Source organism: Scaptodrosophila lebanonensis, unplaced genomic scaffold (genome assembly GCF_003285725.1).
Source record: "Scaptodrosophila lebanonensis strain 11010-0011.00,11010-0021.00 unplaced genomic scaffold, SlebRS2 tig00000110-arrow-arrow-pilon, whole genome shotgun sequence".
NCBI classification, from domain to species: Eukaryota; Metazoa; Arthropoda; class Insecta; order Diptera; family Drosophilidae; genus Scaptodrosophila; species Scaptodrosophila lebanonensis.
Window position 1 is genome coordinate 1,370,587 of NW_022060573.1, and position 22,386 is coordinate 1,392,972.

Below are 22,386 nucleotides of genomic sequence, written 5' to 3' on the forward strand. Positions count from 1 at the left end.
GTTGCTTTTTTCAACAATGAAATACATACATTTACATAACACAATGTTTTAAGATAGACTTTGTGCAAAAAACTGGAATAAATATTACAGTATTTGCTAACTTTAAATTATATTTTAGTGTTTTTTTTTTTTTTTTTTTTTTTTTTTTTTTTTTTTTTTTGGTTTCTATCGCATATTCACGTTTGTGTCTTTTCGTGCTATATTGTGTCAACACGGCAACGTGTCCACGCAACAATAAAGAGCACCGATTTTGCCCATCTGTTTGTGTCTGTGAGTGTGTCACTGTGTGTGTTTATGTGATGTCCCCAACTGTTTGATATTTTGCGCTCTTTGTTATTTATTTTTGATGTAAAGTAAAAAACATATTTCTATATTTCGAAAATCGTTGAATGCCAATTTGCAGATATAGTTATGTTGATTACGGATACCAAATTTTAAATCGTTCGGACAACATTAATAAGTGTTTTTTGAATTGTTTTATAGATTACACAAACCCAGTTTGGAGCCAATCAAATGAAAATTGTAGATTTTTCATAAATCTTTGGAGCCCTCTTTCCCCCATTTGGCGTTCGAATTTTCCAAAATCTTAGTGCTCACCTACACCATAAAAGACTACTTTTGTCCGAATTTCAGCTTCCTAGCTCTTATCTTTTGGGCTGTACGTTGATTGCCAGTCAGTCAGTCAGGACAAACTGTTTTATATATATATAGAGATGTGTCTACGCTATACGAGTTTGTTTCATTTTTTGATTTTCTCCCACTTCCCCCCTTTGGGGGTTTTCCCGATTTTCCATTCTAATAATCGAATATATCTCGGAGACTATAAGACCTAGGAACACCAAATTTTACCTCCCCCCTCTCCACAGCAAATCGTACCTCCCGTAATTCTTGGAATTTCGAACTCAAATTTTGCAAATACCCCCAGTTAGTGCCCTTGTGCGATTTAGCAGGAAGTTATAGCCATAAATATATTTCCTGGCCAAGCGCTGCCCACAGCTGTTGTTGATGCTGCTGCTTTGGTTGATTCCAAACATGTTCACACAGACACGAATAGACGCACATAAGACACAATTGCTTTGTATATGTGCAATTATACACCCTTTACGTGAGTTCCAATACCGAGAGAGGTAAAATCGATCCAAATTTTGATACCCGGTACACAAAGGGTATATTAGTTTTGAAACACACAGAAGGAGGCGTGGCAGACCCCACAAAGTGTATATATTCATGATCAGCATGACAAACCGAGTCGATATAGCCATGACCGTCTGTCTGTCTGTATGAACGCAAGATTCACAGAAAGTATAAGAGGTAGAATAACCAAACTTCTCCTGAGCCCGAGAAAGGACAAGCTTGACCCCCCCCCCCCCCCCCCCCCACTCACCCCTATTCATGATTTTCTGTAACTCCCTTAATTCTTGGAATTTTTAACTAAAATTTGATAGACACATCCAGTTATATCTATATACAAAGTTTTATTATGATAGGTTGATTAGAAAGAAAGTTATAGACATATAACAAGGCCCAAGCTCTGGCCGCAGGTGTATTTGTTGCTGCTTTGACATAATTATGTAATGCACACATACATACATATGTACAAAGCAAGTCCTTCTTTTTTTGGCAGGTGGTTCAAGAGGAATAGGCCCAAGTTCTTATGAATTCCATGCCCCACCGGTGTCAGGCTGTGTAGGATAACAAAGAATTCACAACTCCATATAAGCCCTAATAAACATGTAGAACATGTATAATGAAGATTAGTTTAACAGCACTTTTCATGGGTATAGCCATAGGTTAAAGTCTCTATGAAACGTTACCAGGACCTCATGAATTCCATGCCGAGTCGGTGCCAGGCTCTATTGAATAACAAAGGATTCACAACTCAATATAAGCCCAAAAAAACATGTAGAACATGTTTTGTGAAGATTAGATTAGATTAAGTTTGGTTGGTTTTTAACAAATATAAAATAAGCACTATTTTTCCTATGAACACCGTTTCTTATGGGTATTTGTATACAATCATGAAAAACAAGTATGCGTTCAAATGTAACGGGATTTCTTCGGTTTCATAATGCTTAAATTCTAGTCTTTCTTAAAAGATATCGATTGTTCAATTTGGATGACTGGAAATGTCTCTAAAAGAGTTTTGGAAGTGGTGAGGTATGGCACTACTATTTCATTGAACACAGCAGTATATACTTGTAATACAGAAGTCCATGTTATATAAACAAATGTCAAAAAAATTATTTTTTCCTTTTTTTTTAATCCAGCCTACTATACTTTATTACGCTATAGTATTGATACAGGACAGAACAAAACACAAAATATTGAAAAAGGTACATACATTGTTAGTCCATGTCGTTGAAGTGTGACAATCCTTATCCAGAGAAGTTTCGTCCTCTTCTGTGGTGGCTCCGATCCGACCAGATAGCCGTTGTTGCATCTGTTGTTGTTGCTCTAATTGTTCTTGCTGAACTAGCAAACTAGATGTCATAAATTGGTGAGTTCTATTGCTATTCGTTTCTAATGGTTTCCTCATTGTCGCTTGCGTTTTAGGCATTTCAGAGCTCGTGCTTGCCTGATGTTGATGCGATTGCGCAGCAGTTTGTAGACTGAGCTGCTGCAACAATTGCTGCTGTTGTAGCTGTCTCTGCTGCTGTTGTATTAAAAGATTTCCAATAATCTGTCCATTAGAATCAACTAATATCTGTCGTTGTTGCTGTTGATGCGACTGATGGACTGGTTGCTGCTGCGTTTGATTGGAAAGTTGTTGTATTTGGCTTAGAGTTGTGGCAATGCTTGTTAGATTGCTGCTACTGCTGCATATGCTCAAATTGTTGCTGCTGTCATTTGAGTTGCTGCTGTTAGTAACCACACTGCTGGAAACCTCCATATCGGCAGCCGACATGGGAACATCGCATAGAATGTCAATTGGGACCTAAAAATATTAAATGTAAATATTGTTGAATTAAGATTAGGTCAGAAGTTGGGATATATCTCCACAGATTGAAATGGCAGAGAAAAATATTGTTCATGGAATTGCCAAGCTGAGGGCAACACAAATTTAAAATATTTCGTCCCGAGATAAAGTTTACTTGCCTCATGAGCGTATTCATTTTGGGGCTGTTGCATAAAAGAATTCTGCGCCAAATGCACCACATCTTGCAATTGAGCTTGCAATTGTTGCTGTTGATGCTGCTGCAACTTATCCACAATATTGCGTACATTAGCATTATCTATCTTATCATGCATCACATGACCATCCAAAAGTTGTTCTTGCGTGGGTTCATTGTGATCGCGCACTTCATTACCAATGCATTCTACCACATCGTCATCGCATTCTACCACATCATCCATTATATCATCATCTTGCTGCACGACTTCCATTAAGTCTATATTCTCAGTACTTATGATTTCGGTATGCATGTCTTGATGTTGTTCCACGTAGTCTTCAGTAATGGCTGCCGATGTACTTGCCCCCGTCGGTGCAAGATATTTTATACCACCAAAGTTCCAATCATGTTGCACATGCTGAAACATTTCGTTCGAATTTAACTCTAACGGCACGTCAATTGTTTGTTCTGCCTCTGTATGTTGCTGATGTTGCAGCGTTGTCAGCATTGATTGTACATCGCCAAGTGTGTCATCTGATGTTGCAGCAGGTTTTGGCAGCGCAGCCCTTTTTGAGCAAGGCATTGTACTTGTCGAAGTAATAGTTTCTAATGAAGAGCAAGTGGTGAATGGTTCGATCGGTTGGTTGTGTGTTTTTTCGCAATCATCGATATTCGTTACTGATTGACCTGTAATATTTCATGAAAAAGTAAATGGTTTATTTTTTATTTTAAATTTAAACGTACTCAGAAGTTTGTAAACACAATAGTCGGCAATCCGTATGGTAGAAAAAAAAACATGGGGTAATGCTAACTTTTAAAACGTACATTCGGTTTAGGTAATAAGACTGTAAATTGGATAATTATAATGAGAGATATTGGTAAATTTGCCTTGGATAACTATGGAGAAGGGCCGCATGTCCAACTCTTATGTACCCAGACCCTAAAAAGCATATATTCTTGCATTCTGTGTGTCCGTCCGTCTATGTAAGTACGCAGTACAAGTATACATTTTGAAATACTCAAAATAGTCTTCCGCCCACTCGGGATTGTATATGTATGTCCATACGTCAAGTTACACCATGATGGGTCAATTTGAAAGTTATAGCCACAAAAATAATGCCTTTTGTGAATACGCAGAAAATGTGTATTTTGGAATATCCCTCCCTCACCCCTCTCCCACGCAATTAGTGATCTTTCATTACTCTCGGAATTCTTAGAATTTCGAACTCAAATTTTGAAAATACGCCCAGTTAGTGATTATGTGCCTGTCTGCCAAGTTTGATAATGATAGGCAGATTTAACAAGAAGTTATAGCAATAAATATATTTGCTACCCCCAGTTGTTGTTGTTGGTGCTTTGGCTTAACTGTGTACTGCATACATGCTCATAAGACACGCATACACACAATTATCTTGTGAATTAGTTATACACCCTTTATGTGACTTCAAATACCTAAGAAGGTATAACGAATAAAAAAATTTTTTTGTAATATACCTAATTCTGTTTTTACACGGTAGATTGGTTCCAGAAACAGCCGTGTAAAAAAAGGCATTGATCATATGCAACAAAAGGTTCCTTATCTCTAAAGAAATATATATGCAGTTTGTAATTTTCATACCGTGTTACATCAAAATCGTGTAAAAAAAGACCGTCTAAAAACAGAATTAAGTGTATTACAACTTGGTTACTTTTGTTACAATTTTCTGAACTCACGAAAAGCGTTTATAACTGCACGTACGAATTGTGCCGATGAATTTTTGTGTGTGTCTGTGTTTATCTCATGCGCCTGTGCAAAGAATTGCACTGCTAACAACAGCAGGGGACAGTGCTTTGGCAGTGATTATCTATATATGTATATAAAACAGTTTGTCCTGACTGACTGACTGATTGGTGATCAACGCACAGCCCAAACGGTAAAGGCTAGGAAGCTGAAATTTGGACTCAAGTATCCTTGAAGAAAACTCGAGCTCCAAAGGGGGGAAAAAGGCTCCAACGTTTGTATGAAAAATCTACAGTTTTCATCTTCAAACTTAGTTTGTATACTCTCAGAACAATTCCAAGAAAAACTGTATACTTGGTTTTTTGATATTTTTTTTTAAGCCTAAAATATGGGAGTTTTCCTGTAAAAAAATGTTGGGGCACAAAAGCAAACCGCATCAACAGCCCACAGCCCACACGGTAAAAGCTAGGATGCAGAAATTTGGGGTCAAGTATCCTATCATAGTGTAAATGGTTCATTAAGAAGGGATTTTGGAAAATTCGAGCTTCAAAGCTGGGGGAAAACGAGCTCCAAAGTTTGTTTGAAAAATCCGCATTTTTTAGCCGATCGACCTCAAACTTAGTTTCTAAAATCAATTAAAGAATACAAACAAAACTGCATACTTAGATTTTCGAAATTATTTTGTTGGAGCTTGAATTATTGGGGTTTTAATACTTATTCACTATTTCAAATGAAAAGTTTGTGTTATAAATTTAGTCCGATCGATTTAAAATTTGGGTAATGTAATCTACGTAACTAAATCTACAACTTTGCATTCAAGGATTTTCAAAATATGCATTTTACAAAAGCAGGCAGAACAAACAATACAAAATATCAAACAGTTGGGGACAACTAAGTATACATACACACACATACAAACAGCAGTTCGTGTAGTTGCGTGCAAACGATTGAAATAGCCAAAGCAAAATGTGAGACACTAAAGTGTGAATGTCCATACATACATATATGCACATCTATGTATGTACATACATATGTATATATGTACATTCGTCTTGCACTGACAGAGCAAGAAATGTTAATTAATTGAAAATTATATAACATTTTTAAAAGTAATTTTTTCTTTGTTTAGTGCATTTGGCATTAGGGTTTTCATTAATAACTTTATGCAGCAACAACAAATATCAAATAGTTAGGGACATCACATACACACACTCACACACACAACAAGCAACAGTTCGTGTCTATGTGTGCGGTTCTCTACGTACGGTTGAAAAAGTAAAGAGAAACATACATATGTATGTATGTATGTATGCCTGTGTATGAATATAGCATGTATGTACATTCGTATTAATGTATACATTGGGCAATCGAACACAGTTGTTTGATTGTAAAAAAAATAATGCTCTAAGAACAACAACTGCAAAACATTGGCTCGCTCTTCTTCTTTCGTTTTGACCATTTAATGTTAATTGCAAAGGCAAAATGCCAAAAGTTTACAGTTACCGTCGCTAGGCAACGACTGCGTAAGCGATAGTAAAGCAGAAACCGAATAACGGAGCTACGCATATTCTGCTTCGCATTGCGGGCAGATGTATGTATGTATATGATTTGTTCTTATGATGCTGATCTCAATAAATAATTAGATTTTATTATTTAAATATTCTGCTTATTGCATTCAAACTTCGATATTTTGATGGTATCGGTGGCTTCAACTATCGAAAGTTTTACTTTAGCAAATTGAGATGAGAATTGTCAGTGCTTTTTGATCGTGGCTCATCGCTGCACGGCATTGACACGAGTGCCGTATTTCATATTCCGAGTTTGTGCGTGACCGTATGACTCAATATGGCACGAAAAGACTCAAATGTGAATTTAAAATTAGGATATACCCTTATAATTATTCCCCTTTTTTGCACATAGTCTATCTCAAAACGTTGCGTTATCTCTATATATAAAACAGTTTCCTGACTAATTGGTGATCAACGCACAGCCCAAACGGTAAAAGATGAAATTTGGACTCAAGTATCCTTTCATAGTATCCATCATAGTGTAGGAGCACACTAAGAAAGGCTCTTGGAAAATTCCAGCTCCAAAGGGGAAAAATGATACAGATTCTCCTTTCTCGGGCTCAGGAGAATCTGTATACCAAGTTTGGTTATTCTAGCTCTTATACTTTCGGAGATCCTTGCGTTCATACAGACAGACAGACAGACGGACAGACGGAAATGGCTATATCGACTCGGCTTGTCATGCTGATCAAGAATATGTATACTTTGTGGGGTCTACCAAGCCTTCTTCTGTGTGTTCCATGTGCACTCGCACAAAACTAATATACCCTTGTACCCTTTGGGTACAAGGTATAAAAACAATTATTTCCTATTTTGAAATAAGCACGTTTAAGTGCCGTTTATTTTAATAGGAAATCACATATTGTTCCTTATCTAAAACTGTATCATATTTTTAAAACTGTATTAAATTTTAATTCTAAAGTGCACCCAAAGTAAGCAGGGCAGTTAAGTTTGGGGTACTTCATTCATTATACCATTAAAATAATATATTTTCCAAAATGGTGCGCTCATAACTTTTAACCTACGAAAGAAAAGGCTAACTTATGGCCTACTAGCAGGTATTGCCCGTCTTAACCCGGCTCAATATAATGTTTCCAATTGTATTTATTTTGTGTGTGCATAACCTACCCATATGTTTTCACCTTATAAGTTACCAGTAGGAAGGCATTTAAGGTATTTAAATGAACATTTTCTGTTCTTGACAAAAAATTGTTCAGTAGTCCGTTACATTTTTGTTCTTGCCAAACTATTTCGTTAAACGAACTGACCACTATAACTAATATTTTTTAATACTCGTTTTCCCCCCGTTGGAGCTAAAATTTTCCAAAAGCCTTTCTTAGTGTGCTCCTACACTATGATGGATACTATGAAACGATACTTGAGTCCAAATTTAAATTCACATTTGAGTCTTTTCGTGCCATATTGAGTCAATATGGCCACGCACAAACTCGGAATATGAAACACGGCACTCGTGTCAATGCCGTGCAGCGATGAGCCACGATCAAAAACTACTGGCACCGATACCATCAAAATATCGAAGTTTGAATGCAATAAGCAGAATATTTAAATAATGAAATCGAATTATTTATTGAGATTAATAGGAACAAATCATATACATACATACATACATACATCTGCCCGCAATGCGAACCAGAATATGCGTCGCTCCATTATTCGGTTTCTGCTTTACTATCGCTTACGCAGTCGTTGCCTAGCGACGTTAACTGTAAACTTTTGGCGTTTTGCCTTTGCAATTAACATTAAATGGTCAAAAAGAAAGAAGAAGAGCGAGCTAATGACTTGCAGTTGTTGTTGTTTTTAGAGCATTATTTTTTTTTACAATCAAACAACTGTGTTCGATTGCCCAATATTAATACGAATGTACATACATGCTATATTCATACACAGGCATACATAAATACATACATATGTATGTTACTCTTTACTTTTTCAACCGTACGTAGAGAACCGCACACATAGACACGAACTGTTGCTTGTTGTGTGTGTGAGTGTGTGTATGTGATGTCCCCAACTATTTGATATTTGTTGTTGCTGCATAAAGTTATTAATGAAAACCCTAATGCCAAATGCACTTAACAAAGAAAAAATTACTTTTAAAAATGTTATATAATTTTTAATTAATTAACATTTCTTGCTCTGTCAGTGCAAGACGAATGTACATACATACATACATATGTAGATACATATGTACATACATAGATGTGCACATATGTATCTATGGACATTCACACATTAGTGTCTCACATTTTGATTTGGCTATTTCAATCGTTTGCACGCAACTACACGAACTGCTGTTTGTATGTGTGTGTATGTATACTTAGTTGTCCCCAACTGTTTGATATTTTGTATTGTTTGTTCTGCCTGCTTTTGTAAAATGCATATTTTGAAAATCCTTGAATGCAAAGTTGTAGATTTAGTTACGTAGATTACATTACCCAAATTTTAAATCGATCGGACTAAATTAATAACACAAACTTTTCATTTGAAATAGTGAATAAGTATTAAAACCCCAATAATTCAAGCTCCAACACAAATTTCGAAAATCCGAGTATGCAGTTTTGTTTGTATTCTTTAATTGATTTTAGAAACTAAGTTTTAAGTCGATCGGTTGCAAAATTCGGATTTTTCAAACAAACTTTGGAGCTACTTTTCCCCCCTTTGGAGCTCGAATTTTCAAAAATCCCTTCTTAGTGCTCATCTACACCATGATAGGATACTTGAGCCCAAATTTCAGCATCCTAGCTTTTACCGTGTGAGCTGTGGGCTGTTGACGCGGTTTGCTTTTGTGCCCCAACATTTTTTTTACAGGAAAACTCCCATATTTTAGGCCCAAAAAAAAATATCAAAAAACCAAGTATACAGTTTTTCTTGGCATTGTTCTGAGAGTATACAAACTAAGTTTAAAGTTAATTAGATGAAAACTGTATCATACAAATGTTGGAGCCTGTTTTCCCCCCTTTGGAGCTCGAGTTTTCCAAAATCCCTTCTTAGTGGGGACCTAGACTATGAAAGGATACTTGAGTCCAAATTTGATCACCAATCAGTCAGTCAGTCAGGACAAACTGTTTTATAGATATAGATTGTCTACTGTTGTTCTAAGAAAAGTTATTAGCAAAACAAATTCTCGCCAGTACAACCCCCACAAACTGCAGCAACAAGTTCGCTCTTTTTCTTCCTCTTTTTGCTGCTGCTATGGGCGCATATAACTCAGTGACGGAAGTTTACCTGGGTACAGGGTATTACACTGTCGGGCTTGGTCGACTGTAGCGTTCTCTCTTGTTTTTTTTAATTCTCTTAATTTTTTAATAATCTATAATTATTCTAAACATATGTATAGAGTATTTCACTCAATGTAGTCTCCTTTTAGGTCGATACACTTATTTCAACGATTTTCCAACTTTTTTAACCCATCTGAAATTTCATTTTCCGGAAGAAAAGATAATAGGCCAAATCAGGTGAATAAGGTGTATTGGGAAGCACTTGGAGTCCTAAATCGTTGATTTTTAGTTGTGATGCTCTCGTGTACCGGTCCATTGTCTTGCAAAAACAAAATTTGTTTTAGCTTCAGGTGAGGGCCTTTCGCAGCGATTTACAATCGCTCCAATAATGCGCAGTAATACTCGCTGTTGATCGTTTTTCTTTTTTTTAGATAGTCCACGAAGAGTATGCCACGACAATCCCAGAAAACCGACACCATAACCTTTCAGACCCATTGAGCATCCCTCAGCCGTTTCGGAGCACTTGTGCCGGCTTCAGTCCTTTGTCGGGCACTCATTCTGTCTCTGGTGTAAGAATGGATGAATGTCTCCAATCGACGCCAAAAATCCGCCCGATTCCGGACCAACATTACCAAACACTTTGGAAGTGTGCTCACAATCTTATTTTTGGTCTGAAGTCAGCGAGCGTAGCACCCAACGGCAGAATACCTTTTTCATATGCAAAATCTCGCCCAAAATATGGCATGTATGGTCAGTACTAATCCTTGTGGCCTCTGCTAGCTCGCGCAGTTTCATTTTTCTGTCAGCCAACACCATTTCATGTATTTTTTGGACATTTTCCTGAGTAACCGCATCGGAGAACCAAAATACGTGTTAAAACGAAATCACAATGAAGAACCTTTATCCAATTATCGTGCATAGTAGAAGAAACCCTTATAAATTGTTCAGAAATTAAGGAATGAGGTTTTTAGTGAAAAGTGCAATGTCGTTTCTATTATTTTTTCCATCACTGTATATATGGCTATAACTTCCTATTAAATCGGCCTAAGATGATGAAACTTCGCACACGAACTCGTAATCCCAAACTGGGCAGATTTGCTGAGTTTCAATGAAAAATCTTAAAAATACGTGAGTTATGGAAAATCAGTGACTGCGGGGGAGAGGGGAAAGGGAGGGAAATTCCAAAATATGTACACATTTTCTGCGTATTCACATAAGGCATCTTAGACTTCAAATTTGGTGCTCCAAGGTCTTATAGTCCTATATCCGAGATATAGGCGATTGTACGAACGGCGTTACGGAAAAACTCCCATAGGGGGGAAGTGGGGGAAAAATCAAAAAAATAAAACAAACTCGTATAGCGTACACACATAAGGCATCTTTGTGCAAAATTTCGTGTCTCTATATCTTATAGCCTCTAAGATCCAGGTATTTATACGGACAGACGGACAGGCAGACAAAGATTGACTCCGCCTTGTCATGCTCAAGAATATATATACTTTGTGGGGTCTGCCACGCAAACCTAATATACTCTTATACATTTTATGTACAGAGTATAAAAATGCATACACATTTTGTTTCCGTAATCCGTATTGTATATTCAAATTGCAGTTTATGACCATTCACATTTTCGCCAACAAACAGACTTGCCCAATCGGCGACACACAATTTTCGCCAAGTTTGTTTAATTAATACACAGTTATGGGGTACTTATTAGAAACAAGAATTGCGTCAATTATATATTTTATTTTTAACTTGCAAACAAAAATGTCTTTGTTAGTATTTTTAATCAAAACAAAGCAAACCAGATTTGAAACATCCCAAAAGGGCATCGAGAATTGGTTTTGAGGCGAAACTTGGGCTTAATTTTTTTTAAAAAAATATGTTCATTTTCTAAAAAAAAATCGACTTCCAAAACGAGCTCTAACGTTTGTATAAAAAATCTACAATTTGCATCCGATTAACTCAAAACTTAAAAAAATCAAGTTTAGTTTGTATACTCTTCTTAAGAATACAAGAAAAACTGTGTACTTGGTTTTTCGCTATTTTTACTGAGGCCAGAATTATAGGGAAAATACCGTGGAAAAAAAGGGGCCCGAAAAGCTATGTGCAAACAACGCATAGCCCAAACGGTAAGAGCTAGGAAGCTGAAATTTGTTCAAAAGTTGTCTTTTATGATGTAGGTGAGCACCAAGATTTTGGAAAATTCGAACGCCAAAGAGGGAAAACGGGCTCCAAAGATTGTATGAAAAATCTACAATTTTCATTTGATTGGCTCCAAACTGGGTTTGTGTAATCTATAAAACAATTCAAAAAAACACTGCATACACCCCACAGCCCAAACGGTAGGAGCTAGGAAACTGAAATATGAACTCAACTATCCCATCATAGTGTAGGTAAGCACTAAGAAGGGATTTTGGGAAATTCAAACTCCAAGTGGGGAAAAGGAGCTCCAAAGCTTGTTTAATAAATCCGCATTTTTCCACCAATCATATTCAAATTTGGTTTTTATAATCTATAAAATGATGCAAAAATTCCAAAAACTGCATACTCGGTTTTTCGAAATTTGTGTTGGAATTTGAATTATTGGGGTTTTAATATTTATTCAATTTTTCAATTAAAAGTTTGTGTAGAAATTTTGTCCGATGGGTTTCAAATTGGGTTATGTAATCTACGTAACTAAATCTACAACTTTGCATTTAAGGATTTTCAAAATATAGAATAACGTGTTTCGCTTTACAAAAGCAGGCAGAACAAACAACATAAAATGCATATCAAACAGTTGGGGACAACTTAGTATACATACACAAACACACATACAAGCAGCTGTTCATGTAGTTGCGTGCAAACGATTCAAATAGCTATGTTGTGCTTTTATTTTTACACAAATAGTACCACTTTCATGATAAGCGAAAGTTGGCAAAAAGTTTCCTCCAATTTGCAAATGCCAAGGCTGTCACCGATCAGCTAAGTTCATGAGCGTGCCAAATTAACAGGGTTGCAACAAAGCTCAAAAAAAAAGTTGTGTTCTAATTGGGGTGGTCTATTTATTGAAATTGTATTTATATCCCAAAAATATTTTCAGAAATTTTTTGATGTCGCTGTGGGACCATAGTTCCGTGTAAAAAAGACTGTGTAGAAACAGAATTACATGTATATTATTGATCTCAGAGGCGGCTATAATAGCTAGAGACACGAAATTTTGCACAAAGATGCCTTATGTGTGTAAACTGTGCAAGTTTGTATTATTTTTTTGATTTCCCCCCACTTCCCCCCTATGGGAGTTTTTCCGTAACGCCGTTCGTATAATCGCCTATGTCTCGGATATAGGACTATAAGACCTTGGAGCACCAAATTTGAAGTCCAAGATGCCTTATGTGAATACGCAGAAAATGTGTACATATTTTGGAATTTCCGTCCCTTTCCCCTCTCCCCCGCAGTCACTGATTTTCCATAGCACACGTATTTTTAAGATTTTTTCATTGAAAATCGGCAAATCTGCCCAGTTTGGGATTACGAGTCCGTGTGCGAAGTTTCATCATAGGCCGATTTAATAGGAAGTTATAACCATATATACAGTGATGGAAAAAATAATAGAAACGACATTGCACTTTTCACTAAAAACATCATTCCTTAATTTCTGAACAATTTATAAGGGTTTCTTCTACTATGCACGATAATTGGATAAAGGTTCTTCATTGTGATTTCGTTTTAACACGTATTTTGGTTCCCCGATGCGGTTACTCAGGAAAATGTCCAAAAAATACATGAAATGGTGTTGGCTGACCGAAAAATGAAACTGCGCGAGCTAGCAGAGGTCACAAGGATTAATACTGAGCATACATGCCATATTTTGGGCGAGATTTTGCATATGAAAAAGGTATTCTGCCGTTGGGTGACGCGCACGCTGACTTCAGACCAAAAATACGATTGTGAGCACACTTCGAAAGTGTTTGGTCATGTTGGTCCGGAATCGGGCGGATTTTTGGCGTCGAGTGGTGACCTTCATCCACTATTACACACCAGAGACAGAAAGAGTGCCCGACAAAGGACTGAAGACGGCACAAGTGCTCCGAAACGGCTGAGTGGGGCTCAATGGGACGACGCTGGAGGCGTATTTTGTAGACCTTCCGGAAAAAATTGGAAAACGTTGGAATAAGTGTTTCTTATTTTTCACCCCACCTAGTATGTATGTTCATTCGTCTTGCACTGACAGGGCAGGAAATGTTAATTAATTAAAAACTATTTAACATTTTCAAAAGTAATTTATTCTTTGTTTAGTTTAGGGTTGTCATTAATACCTATTGTTTTCGTTATTTTTTTTCATAAGATATGTTGTATTGTTTGTTTTTTCACTGGTCGCAATATTTGTAGTACGTACTCAACATAACTAGAGCAAATTGCATAAAATGAATTTGAAAAAAAAGTCTAATGAATGAAAATCGAATTTTTCTTAATTTAATTAAATTAAGTGGTACAGGGTATTTAAGAGTTGAGCCTGCTCGACTTTAGCATTTCTTTCTTGTTTTTTGACTTTAATTGAATTATTTTATTAATAATTTAATTGTTTTACTAAACCTTTTGCCCCGTCAATATTCGATCTCAACATTACTTTAGCTCGAACACGAACATTTTCAATAGTTTAGGAAGACCACCCGTCTTGTTAATATCATTAGGTATAACAGAGTCCACATTCTTATCACCTAAATTTCGTGTAGCATCAATAAGTTGATCTTGTGCTTTTATTGTAAAAATATTTGTCTCTTTTTTCTCAAAATACTGAAGTACTTTTTCATTATGCTTAGCTACTTGATCATACGTAGGGTAGATTCTTAATGCGTTATCAATTGAGAATTCATTGTTAGCATCTGTCGAAACTTTTTCTAGAAGTATTGTAAGATGCTGAGAGGTCAGTTCTCCAATCCTCAAGATGTTCAGTATATCAATGAATGTTGTGTCTCCTTGTTGGCGCATATTTTGTTTTAGTTAAACCAGCTTGAAGAGCCGCCATAAATGTGTAGGCTTCATATGTTCTGGTTGTTGAAAAACTTGATGTCCTCGTACAGGAGGTAATTGCATTAAATCACCGAATAATAAAATGTTTATCCCTCCAAAAAAAGCATTTGAACTTTTTAATTGTCGCAGACGAGAGTCAATCATACAGAGCATCTCGTAAGGAACCATAGAAATTTCATCTATAAAAAGAAATTCTACGTGTTACCATAGTTGACGCATTAAAGTATATATATTCTGAATCAGCATGACAAGAGAAATCCATCTAGACATGTCCGTTCGTCCGTCTGGATGAACGCAAGGATCTCATAAAAGCTAGAATAACCATAATAATAAGTTGACATCTAGATTCTCCTAGGTCAGAGAAAGGACGAGTTTATTTTTTTTTTTTTAATTCCCCCCCCCCCCCCCCCCCCCCCCACCCCTCCCTTCTTCTGCTACAGAATTTCGTCAATAGCGTCCACACTTCAAATGCTACCTAAACCAAACTTTGCACACATAATTAATATATAATTATCTACCGTTGTTTACAATTTTATTCAATTCAATAAGAAAAGTTATTAGCGAAACAAATTCTCGCCAGAACAACCCCCCCAAACTGCAGCAACAAGTTCGCTCTTCTTCTTCCTCTTTTTGCTGCTGCTTTGGGCGCATATAACTCAGTGACGGAAGTTTACCTGGGTACATGGTATTACACTGTCGGGCTTGCTCGACTGTAGCGTTCTCTCTTGTTGTACAGGTCATTTTAGCAGACGGTGTAATGTAGATCCACCGACTAATCGTGCTGCAACTCCAGTGAGGGCACCAACTTTCACTGCTGATTTACCGGTTTACTTGGTTTTTCAATAAATTAAACAGGAAAGTTTTTATATTTACAATCATACATGTATTTTTTTACGGTCATACTCGGGTAAAACCCACGCAATACTCGAGACATACTCGGGTAAAACCTGCGCAAAACCCGAGTACAACTCGCGCAATGTCTGAAATGTTTGAAACCAATCAAGGCTGGTACTTGTTCGCAAAAATAGAACGCTGGCTCATTCAAGTTCAATCATAAGATAACTTAACCCGTTCGAACTCGTTTGCAACCAAGCAAAGATCTGATTTGATTGCATTTTCAGCAAGGGTGGTCGAACATACTTGAACATACTCGTTGCTGTTCTCTGGTGTGGACAGTTTGACGCAAATCGGATGCTGCAACTTGTGGGCGTAGTAAAGTTGATTCACTAATAACTTTTCATAGAATTGACCGATTTGGATGAATTTTAGAAAAATTGTATTGTCTTCAGTCCTTGACTCTTGTGCAAACTGTGCAAGCTGATCAGACTTCTGGAAATTGGTAAAAATTACGCTGAAAGATTCCGTTACATTAGGTCGCACAAAGAAAGGCTTTTGGAAAATTCGAGCTCCAAAGGGGGGAAAACGAGCTTTAAAAAATATTAGTAATTTAAATACCTTAAATGCCTTCCTACTGGTAACTAATAAAATGAAAACATATGGGTAGGTCATGTACACACAAAATAAATACAATTTGACACATTATATTGAGCCGGGTTAAGACGGGTAATACCTGCATTTTTATACTCTGTGCAAGAAATGTACAAGAGTATATTAGGTTTGCGCGAGCTGAAAAATGTAACAGGTAGATCCCATAAAGTATACATATATATTATTCTTGATCAGCATGTCAAGACAACTCGATTTAGCCCTGTCTGTCCGTATGAACACCTGGATCTCACAGACTATAAGAGACTAGAGACACCAAATTGTACACAAAGATGCCCTACGTGTGTACGCTATACAAGTTTGTTTCATTTTTTGTAACCCCCAAATGTGCAGTTATACAAGGTGTGTTCCAAAGTGAACATGACTTAAAAAAAAAAAAGAAAACAAATGGTTTTTTCGGCAAAATCAATTTATTGAATTCAAAATAGTCTCCTTCTGCTTCAATACAGCTTTTTGCACGATCCAAAAGCATGTCGAACGAGTGTTTTAGCTCAAACCGGATTGTTCGGTCAAAATGCGATAAATCAATGTTTTGGAGATGTTCAATTCCATCAATTTCAATGATGATTTCGGCTGATTTTGATGAATTCACGCACGAATTTTGATTGGCCCACATGTTGATCGTCATTTATGTCCTCACGACCACTTTGAAAACGTTGAAACCACTCATGCACTCTGCTACGGGATAGGCAATCATCGCCATAAACTTTTTCCATCAATTGAAACGTTTCGGTAAAAGTTTTACCAATTTTAAAACAAAATTTAATGTTGGCTCTTTGTTCGAAGCTCATTTTCGCAACGATAACACAAACATACTGACACTTAAAACGCAATAACTTCACTTCCAATCGATGAAATGTCATGAAATTCTCACTGGACAATCGATAAAGATAGCAGATTCTAAAGCACCAGTCGACATATAGATAGTCCTGTTTACTTTGGAACGCACCTTGTACACCCTTTACGTGAGTTCCAATACCTAAGGAGGTATAATCGATCGCTAGAAAGTGTCTTTTCCTACCAAATGTTCCTCTATTTTTCAATATTTTTTTTAAAGATTTTTTCGAAGTCAACCGAAAAATTCACATTTTATATTTGGTCATCAGGTTAGCACACATCATTTGTGTTTAATTTTTCCGTTTCTAACCGTTTCTAATAAGAACTTATTTTTAAACTAATATAGTAACTACTTTAAACATTTCCTTATAATTTAAAAAATGAAGCGATCGTACCTTGTTGAGAATGATCTCATATATCCAATATAACTTAAAGAAATTGCTGACCAAGCACTTTTAATGCCTTAAATTAATTCCTTTTTGGTAGAATACTGTCCGTAAACTGTTCTGTACTGTACTGTTCGTAAACTTAGCGAACCAGCCATCCCCACACAGTTTCTATTATATTGAGGTCCGGTGAGTAAGGCGGCCGCTTCACTAAATCAACATTCAACAATCAACATGTGCTTCAAATCAAGATTTGATAGCCCGGGCAGTGTGAATCGAAGCATTCTCGTGTTGAAAAAATCCAGGGAAATCACCAAACAAATTTTTGAATTGGGGGAAAAGCAGTTTTCAAAACGCTTTTATAAGTGTTTGCATTGATATTCTGGAACTGGCTCCCCACAGCATTACACCGCCCACACGACTATGAAGTCGAACCAACTGTTGCTCCTTCTTCCAAAGATCATGGAAATAAAAATTATATCCATCCGATCATTCCAAATCACATTTCTTATCATCCGAAAAGAAACCAAAGCTCCAATCAAAATTTAAGCAGAGTTTGATTTAATCGTATTTCCTTCCTATGATCGGAAGTGTTAATATTTTCAAATATTAAAATTGCTCTTTTCTCAGCATCGGAAATCTCTTTATTATTAGTACATTTATTATTTATACCATATCCCGACATTTTAAGTAAGAAATTGTATATAACTTTTCCACATCTGCCGACTTATTTTGCTATTTCAGTTATTGAAAGCTTTAACTCTTCTTAAGCTTCGTTTTATGCTTTCTCTTCAACCGATAACGCTTTATTTAAAAAGTAGCTTAAAGCGAACAGCAACAAAATCAGAAGCAATTATATTGGATTGATGTAGGTGTGCTAAACTGATGACGCGCAGTGTATGTGCGATATATGAAATTTATACAATGACATGATTTTGTGAACATATTTAAATTGAGAAAAAACAGACACACAAATTCAGTGACCTATTAGACAATTAAAAAGTATTGGCCTTAGTTGTAATTTGCATTTAAACCAGGGCTAAATCGCTTTGTGTAGTAATTGCAAGCAAAACTAAAAGTAATGAAATTCCTTGATCTAAAAACAAGAAGGGAATGCTAAAGTCGAGCGGGCTCAGGTCTTAAGTACCCTGTACCACAAAAACAAAATTAATTAATTAAAAAAATTTAATTAAATATAAAATATTTAACACATGCATACAGACAATTTCAACAGCATACATTTACATCAAAATCGTTACTATGCGTGCTTGTATGCAGTAAAGAAACAAGTCGAAGTAGCAACAGCTACCGACAGAGCTTGGGCAGAGATTATGTTAATGCCTCTAACTTTCTTCATAATTGACCTCTCATGGATGTATTCCCCAAATCCGAGTACAAAATTCCAAGAAATACCAAGAAATTCCAAGAGAGAAAAAAAAGTTGCACATTCCTATTAAGTATTTCGAATAAGCTGGAGCTTACTATACACATAATATATGTTTCATTGTTGCATACTTATTGATCACGATTACCTCATATATATATATATATATACCTCAAGTGTGTACACACAAATATGCAACATTCCTTGCTATGGGAAATGAGTTATATTTAGAAGAGAATATAAAAATATTGTTATTTTATATTTTTATATTAGCATTTGAAAGCATTAAAATTTGAAAGAAAAAACGTATTACCTTACTCATTAGCTAGTTGAAAATTTGGCTAAAACTTCCTATTGAACAACTTATATGTATGCATGTGTAAAATGCAATGTAGTAATAACAAGTAGCTTACCATGATCTACTGTGTGGTCAAGCACAATATCATGGGTGTTAACCCTTAAAAGGGAAACCATGTTTTTTACTTTGATTTCTATATGAAAAATTTTACTTTGAACACACTTGAAAGAAATAAAATTTTTTGAATACATACCGGCGCTATTCAGCAAAAAATGATCATTAAAGTTATTTGATACATGCTCAACCTTTTGTAGGACTGCCGTTGTTGTTGAAGTCGTGTTTGATGTTAATATTTTAGCGATGGAGGATGCGCACTTGGGGAATTCAATTTTATCACAGGTACTGTTGATACGTGACTGTTGGTGAGTTTGTTGCACTGCAGTTGTCCCATCCACGTCAGCAGCCTGAAACTCGCTCGATTCATAATCAACAACGCCATCAGTGGCTTCTGAAAGCGCCAAATTCTCCAAAACTTTAGGAACACTTTCAGGCGTAATTTTCTTCTGTTTGGTTTCCCTAGATTTGGTAGGCACATTATTATCAACGTCATAGCACTCATTACCGTCAATGGGATCTATTGAGGAAACCAGGTTTGATATTTTTGTATCGTTGTGTTTGTTACTTAACGGACTGCTCAATCGACGTTTTAAAATATGACGTTGGTCTGTTGAAAAAGTAACGCTGTTTCTTCTAATTGTTGTTGATTGTGTTGAATCCATTGTTATTGGTATGCACTTAGTGCCCTGTATAATCAAAAATTTAGCTCATAATTATTAGGATATAAAACCGAGATTAAAACGTACCAATTCATATTTCAGTTCAGTCTCATTATCACATGTTTCTTGATGTTTTACCAGAGGATTAACTGGCTGTTGCTTGTTCTCCATGCTAGTTGTCAGCCTTTCACACCCAATTCCTACGTGTTTATCTGTCATATTAACTATGGTGCAGTTGTTCAATTCTTTACTACGCCTTGCATTCTTCTCACCCCAATATGGTTCAAAGTGTTTCAGCTTCCAAGGATCGAGCTTGTTTTTTTCACGCTCCGCTTCAGTTCTTAGTTTCATTTGATGCTCCGGCGTGAATTCTCCTTCACTTAATCGTTCGCGCCACTCAAGACACGCTCGTGCAAAAAACTCGTTATTCAGGCATGAACCGCTCAAGCGTATGGTCGCAGATGTATCACCTCCTGATCCACTGCTTGTGCTGGGCTGTTCACCCACCAGCATCTCCGGCGACTCCACCACTTCGCTGGCCTCACGATCGACGCTTGGCAGCAACTGTATAAGATTGTATTGATACAGTGGCGGCAGCAATGAAAACGTCTGTTTATTAAGTAAAGCGCGTAAATTTGTGGATGCTAGTATCGAATCGGGTGTCTCCAAATCAATTTTTCCATCCTTGGTTTGTTCGATTTGTGCCGCCGTGGTAAGCTTTTTATTAGATCGCCGTCGAGGTTTTACGCTAAAGCCGGGAATTGATGCGAGGACCTCGCGCATGGTGGACGTTTGTGTGATCACCTTTTTGGTGATTTGCGTATTCGATGCGAACGTACTTGGAGATACTATGGCTGCCGCTGCGGCTGCTGCAGCAGCTTTGGCTTGTTGTTGCTGCTGAATACGTCGACTTGTGATGCCGCGTACTGGTGAAGGAGAGGACTCCACGACTGTGTTAGCTGTTGACTGTGATATAATTGGAAAACCGCTAATGGTCGATGGATCCATTTCAGTTGACTTTTTCTCAGGTGGTAATGCTTTCACTATAATGCGTGGAACATGACGCCTATTGAAAAAAATATCCGAAGTAATTACGCATTATAATGTAAACAGCCATAGATATCTTACCTCAGGCTATGTGTGTGCTTAGTGCACGGTGACGTCGTATTGTTAAGTTCTTGATGTAGTTCTTGTTGTTCTGTCTGCTGCTGTAGTCGTGCTGGCATGGTGTTGACGTCCAATGCCAGCGGATCTTTTTCATCATCATCGTCAATGAGATTAACATGATCTGTAGTTTCCATATTAATGATACTCCTACTAACAGTAATTACGGCGGCTGTTTCCGGTTTTTTAGTGCCCAGTTTAGCTTGCAATGAGGTGGAAGAAAAAGTATCGGACGATATGGTTTTCATATTCCACGTTAACTATTTGTGTCATGTCTAATGAGTAGCAGTAGAAGAATAACTATTTTTGCCCACATACTAAATTAACAAAATTTTAAAAACATATGATTGGGCATTCGTAAGTTAGGAATAACACATATAATGCACACACACTTACTTGTCCACTTCAAGCTTCAATTTTTATAACCGCCGTTTCTCCCGTGGTAAACAGTAGCACCAAAGCTCAGCAAGGGTAACGGACACTGTCTCTTGTTTACAACAGAATAAAATTGTTCCAAGTGGCTTTTGATAAACGATTTTAAATAAAATCCACAAAAGGAACAATAGCAGAAGATGACTTAAATTTTAAGTTGATTCCTCACTTGGAGGCTTCACAATTTTAACACTTCGACACACATATTGTACATGCACGCACAAAAATAAAACTTGCTGATATATGACATTCAAATAGTTCTAGTAGATGTTAATCAACATAATTTTTTGTATAGTGTAATGCATATAGACATTTCAAAAGCCATAGCACAAAATATTTGAAATGAAACAGCATTTTTTCCTTCTCTTTAGGGCAATTTCTTTCGCCACACGCGCGGGGACATTTGTACTTATGAAGAATTAAACAGTTGTCTCTGTTGCACATTCATCGTAAAAAATATAAAATTATACAAATCTTATTAGTGGTTTTGTTCTCGAGTAATTCTCTTTTTAAGAACTATACTATACACTTTAAGCGAGATCTTTGTGTCTTGTTTTCACATCATAATTGATTTTTTCATGCGAAATGTACAATTATTGGATGCGCATAAATCGTAGCGCATAGGGATGTACAAAGCCTCGATTGTTCCAGCTAGTGTAAGCAATGGTATCGATATTATTGATGGCTAATGTTATTAAATTGTTACTATAAACACACATACAGGGTATTCCAGGAAAATGCGTTAGAAACATTGAGGATAGCTAAGCCCCGGGTGAAATCGAAAACTAATATTCAAAAAATGATATGTCTTCATGCGGACCTTGCACGCATCAATCAGGGGTGCCTCAGATATGGCTCTTGGGAGGTTTCAAATCTCGTATGATGCATGGAGATTTGATTACAAACATTGACAAAGACATTTTTCCACTTAAAAAAATCATTGGAATATA

General features: G+C 36.6%; 1 protein-coding gene across 5 annotated transcripts in view; it reads right to left on the reverse strand.

The window, feature by feature from the left end:
- LOC115628190 (polycomb protein Asx) overlaps positions 1–21,992 on the reverse strand; it is a 71,868-nt gene extending 49,876 nt beyond the window's left edge. For 2 of the 5 annotated variants that reach the window (XM_030524185.1, XM_030524186.1), the window contains exons 1-7: positions 21,401–21,992; positions 20,969–21,321; positions 19,928–20,906; positions 19,318–19,867; positions 19,180–19,257; positions 3,097–3,797; positions 2,342–2,935 (exon numbers count right to left, since the gene is read on the reverse strand). In XM_030524185.1, the coding sequence (XP_030380045.1) occupies positions 2,342–2,935; positions 3,097–3,797; positions 19,180–19,257; positions 19,318–19,867; positions 19,928–20,906; positions 20,969–21,252 (3,186 nt within the window). In that variant the 5' untranslated portion in view covers positions 21,253–21,321; positions 21,401–21,992. The remainder of the gene's footprint in view (positions 1–2,341; positions 2,936–3,096; positions 3,798–19,179; positions 19,258–19,317; positions 19,868–19,927; positions 20,907–20,968; positions 21,322–21,400) is intronic. The other 3 variants (XM_030524183.1, XM_030524182.1, XM_030524184.1) reach the window with 3 other exon arrangements.
- Between the last annotated feature and the right edge of the window lie 394 nt (positions 21,993–22,386).